Raw genomic sequence first — 4195 nt, forward strand, 5'->3', positions numbered from 1 at the left:
TCCAGTTTAGGATAATGTCTCTGACGTATGTTTCATATCAAATACAGGGAGTGCAGAATTATTAGGCAAATGAGTATTTTGTCCACATCATCCTCTTCATGCATGTTGTCTTACTCCAAGCTGTATAGGCTCGAAAGCCTACTACCAATTAAGCATATTAGGTGATGTGCATCTCTGTAATGAGAAGGGGTGTGGTCTAATGACATCAACACCCTATATCAGGTGTGCATAATTATTAGGCAACGTCCTTTCCTTTGGCAAAATGGGTCAAAAGAAGGACTTGACATGCTCAGAAAAGTCAAAAATAGTGAGCTATCTTGCAGAGGGATGCAGCAGTCTCAAAATTGCAAAGCTTCTGAAGCGTGATCATCGAACAATCAAGCGTTTCATTCAAAATAGTCAAAAGGGTCGCAAGAAGCGTGTGGAAAAACCAAGGTGCAAAATAACTGCCCATGAACTGAGAAAAGTCAAGCGTGCAGCTGCCAAGATGCCACTTGCCACCAGTTTGGCCATATTTCAGAGCTGCAACATCACTGGAGTGCCCAAAAGCACAAGGTGTGCAATACTCAGAGACATGGCCAAGGTAAGAAAGGCTGAAAGACGACCACCACTGAACAAGACACACAAGCTGAAACGTCAAGACTGGGCCAAGAAATATCTCAAGACTGGTTTTTCTAAGGTTTTATGGACTGATGAAATGAGAGTGAGTCTTGATGGGCCAGATGGATGGGCCCGTGGCTGGATTGGTAAAGGGCAGAGAGCTCCAGTCCGACTCAGACGCCAGCAAGGTGGAGGTGGAGTACTGGTTTGGGCTGGTATCATCAAAGATGAGCTTGTGGGGCCTTTTCGGGTTGAGGATGGAGTCAAGCTCAACTCCCAGTCCTACTGCCAGTTTCTGGAAGACACCTTCTTCAAGCAGTGGTACAGGAAGAAGTCTGCATCCTTCAAGAAAAACATGATTTTCATGCAGGACAATGCTCCATCACACGCGTCCAAGTATTCCACAGCGTGGCTGGCAAGAAAGGGTATAAAAGAAGAAAAACTAATGACATGGCCACCTTGTTCACCTGATCTGAACCCCATTGAGAACCTGTGGTCCATCATCAAATGTGAGATTTACAAGGACGGAAAACAGTACACCTCTCTGAACAGTGTCTGGGAGGCTGTGGTTGCTGCTGCACGCAATGTTGATGGTGAACAGATCAAAACACTGACAGAATCCATGGATGGCAGGCTTTTGAGTGTCCTTGCAAAGAAAGGTGGCTATATTGGTCGCTGATTTGTTTTTGTTTTGTTTTTGAATGTCAGAAATGTATATTTGTGAATGTGGAGATGTTATATTGGTTTCACTGGTAAAAATAAATAATTGAAATGGGTATATATTTGTTTTTTGTTAAGTTGCCTAATAATTATGCACAGTAATAGTCACCTGCACACACAGATATCCCCCTAAAATAGCTAAAACTAAAAACTACTTCCAAAAACATTCAGCTTTGATATTAATGAGTTTTTTGGGTTCATTGAGAACATGGTTGTTGTTCAATAATAAAATTATTCCTCAAAAATACAACTTGCCTAATAATTCTGCACTCCCTGTATATGTCATATCAAAACAAGCCCACACCTGCAGTTGTTTCAGTTTTTCACTGGTGTTTCCTGTCAGCTGGTCAACCTCACATCCATATCAGCCAACCAAATGACAAGTTCCTCCCTTTGTGCTTCAAATCCCTCCCACTCTGAGACAAGGAGCTGAAAGAGATAGAGAAAAGAGTCAATTATAAAGAAGAGAAAAGTGAAACCCTCCTCAGGTCTGACTCGCATACCTGCAGTTGACCTGTGATGGACTCCAGTTTGGCGTTCACGTCATCGCTCGCCGATGCCAGCAGCCGAGTCTGCAGGGTGCCCTGGAAGAGCTGAGTTAATGTTAGACTCCTCCTGGTCAGGCTCTCCAGCTGGATGAGCCGAGGTCTCCCCTCTCGCCGCTGCCTCTGAACACAGAAACACAAATTGCATCTGAAGCAGGAGGTGCAGATTTTTTGCTATTCTTTTCTAAATCCAGGCTAGATCACGTGGAGGTATTTGGAAAACTTTTTTGGCCAGCGGACAACTGTTGTCTTGCAGAAAGTCAAATCAAACATATGCGATACACAATCAATTCACAAGAACACATAAAAAAATAAGTCCAGTTCTTGCCTGATTTCAAGTGAAATCTGCATCAAAACAGGGTGACAGAAGTAAAACGAGTGCACAAAGCCTCACTTTGTACAAGCCTGCTATTACAGTTCTCCTCTATGCAGACGGCTTTCCTGTTTTCAAGGCACAACTTGGATCTGCTGTACGAATCTTATGGATACACACTAAATGAAACAATAGTGTGCATGACTCCAGATTCTGATCCCTCATCCTAATATGGTCCCAACATAGCAACAGCAAGAAAGCAAATGTTGAGGCTTCAAAATACAAAGTCCATAAACCAATGGCTGACATGGGTTTTATCATAAGGGTGATAAATATACAGATTTCAGTCTGTCTTAGAGATTTGATGTTCATTTACCTGCAGATGCACTATACGTGCCTGCTCCATGGTTTTCCACAACATTTTGCACATCACTATTTAATACAGGAAGTAGGTGAACTAAAACAAGTCATCTTTCTTTGTGAGAGGACCATATTAATGAAACCAACCTCAATGACATCATAGGGATCCCTAAAGATGCTCCTGCTGCTTCTCTTCCTCCTCATCCTAAGCTTCCTTCTCCTTGTCCTCGCCTTCCATCCAATTGTAATTCAACCTAATTGTGTTTCTCCCCCTCCTCTTCCTCATTTTGTTGGAGCTGTGAACACAATTAATGTGAATCTGGATTAATTTGTGCAAACAAGAAAAATCTACAGCTTTTTGGTCAGAGGTGCTCTTGTGATTTAAGCCGGGTAGAGTAGATTTATGTGTTGATGCTACCTGCTTCAGCTCTGGCTGCTGAGTGATATTTACACCCTGGCTGGATTACAAACTTTAACCATGTGCTGAACTTTGGCCCGGCGTTGATACCTCTTGTTAGTATAACGACCTCTTCTTAGCTTGTATGTATGATGTATGATGGTGGATAAATGAAATATACAAAAAAATTAACTATATTACAAAAGAACATCTACCTTGGAACCATCAAATGACCGTAGCATAACTTGTCAACTAGTCCGAAACTAAGTTATGCAGGAACAGTCAAAGACACACCTTCTCATGTCACATTTCTATTCATTTCTATATAATTCGATTAGACAATAAAGAGTTATCTAATCTAATTATTCATTCAAAACACTTATGCATAGCTGTATTTTATACAGCTCATACAGAATTCAAAGTACAGGTTCATGTGAGTATTTAATGTACGGCTCAGATCTACAGAATTTCAAGAGTTTCTAGAGCAGACACAGAGCTCACGTCACAACAGGCTTCAGGCGCCATTTTAGTGACTTTAACAATATATTAAATTTTAATTTCGGTCTAGCTGACATTAGGTTATGTACGCAGCACGCAATTGAACCACATATTTTAGAAGCCAAAGGTTCAAATTAGCTGGGAGCAGCTTCACTTAATTATAACAGTGGTTTTGTTAGGAAAACAGTTGGATACTAAATTGCGTTGACCTCAACGGCTAACGTATCTAGCTAATAGCTACTGTTAGCACAACATTAACAGCAAGCTACAATGACGAGTAACAAAAACAAAACAGTAATAAGGTTTTAATGAAAATGTTTTACCTTTTCTAACAGTCCCAGAATCCACAGCTTCAAAGTCCAGCAGGTACTGAAGACTGTTATCCGTTTCGCTGTCACCGTCCGTGAGTTTTTTTTTCCCGAAGGTCAAGGCCCGCCGCTTGCACACTCTGTCTGCGCATGCGCATCCCAACGACTGACCCCCTCCATCCGCTCCCGGGAGATTATAGTATGACGTGTTCTGACGTCTCTCTCTCTCTCCCTGTCATTTATTTGGCTCGAAACACATATTAACAAATTGATCAGTGATGAACAACTACTCAGATCATTTACCTAAGCAGTGTGCTTTGTCAAAACGAAGTCTGTGTCCATTACACTGACATTCTGTTCTGCAGTTGTTATTTACTTGTATTTTATAATTTGACTTTACATACTGCTGGGTGGTTTGTAAAGTTTATTATTATCATTATGCTATATTTTCAAA

The 4195-nt window shown here is 41.2% G+C and overlaps 1 protein-coding gene across 2 annotated transcripts; it reads right to left on the bottom strand.

The window, feature by feature from the left end:
- Positions 1-297: 297 nt before the first annotated feature.
- Positions 298-3867, bottom strand: LOC146701187 (uncharacterized). 2 transcript variants are annotated; one of them, XM_085467503.1, is made up of 4 exons: positions 3757-3867; positions 2686-2834; positions 1824-1988; positions 298-1749 (listed from the first exon to the last, which is right to left on the bottom strand). In XM_085467503.1, exons 2-4 carry the CDS (start codon positions 2740-2742, stop codon positions 1660-1662), a joined length of 312 nt encoding a protein of 103 aa, XP_085323629.1. In that variant the 5' UTR covers positions 2743-2834; positions 3757-3867; the 3' UTR covers positions 298-1659. The 2 variants fall into 2 exon arrangements, with proteins under 2 accessions (XP_085323629.1, XP_085323630.1); XM_085467504.1 differs by having other exon boundaries at positions 2686-3075.
- Between the last annotated feature and the right edge of the window lie 328 nt (positions 3868-4195).

Source organism: Copadichromis virginalis, linkage group LG9 (assembly GCF_057382275.1).
Source record: "Copadichromis virginalis isolate Kocher_CV1m ecotype Utaka linkage group LG9, C_Virginalis_male_GT1.1, whole genome shotgun sequence".
In the NCBI taxonomy this organism is placed as follows: domain Eukaryota; kingdom Metazoa; phylum Chordata; class Actinopteri; order Cichliformes; family Cichlidae; genus Copadichromis; species Copadichromis virginalis.

What these genes read in the sequence shown, in the direction of transcription:
- LOC146701187 (XM_085467503.1), bottom strand. Translation starts at nt 2,742, where the DNA reads ATGAGGAGGAAGAGAAGCAGCAGGAGCATCTTTAGGGATCCCTATGAT. An exon ending in ATCCCTATGATGTCATTGAG is followed by an intron (nt 1,989 to 2,685) that starts GTTGGTTTCATT and finishes TTCTGTGTTCAG; the next exon opens with AGGCAGCGGCGAGAGGGGAG. An exon ending in CCATCACAGGTCAACTGCAG is followed by an intron (nt 1,750 to 1,823) that starts GTATGCGAGTCA and finishes TATCTCTTTCAG; the next exon opens with CTCCTTGTCTCAGAGTGGGA.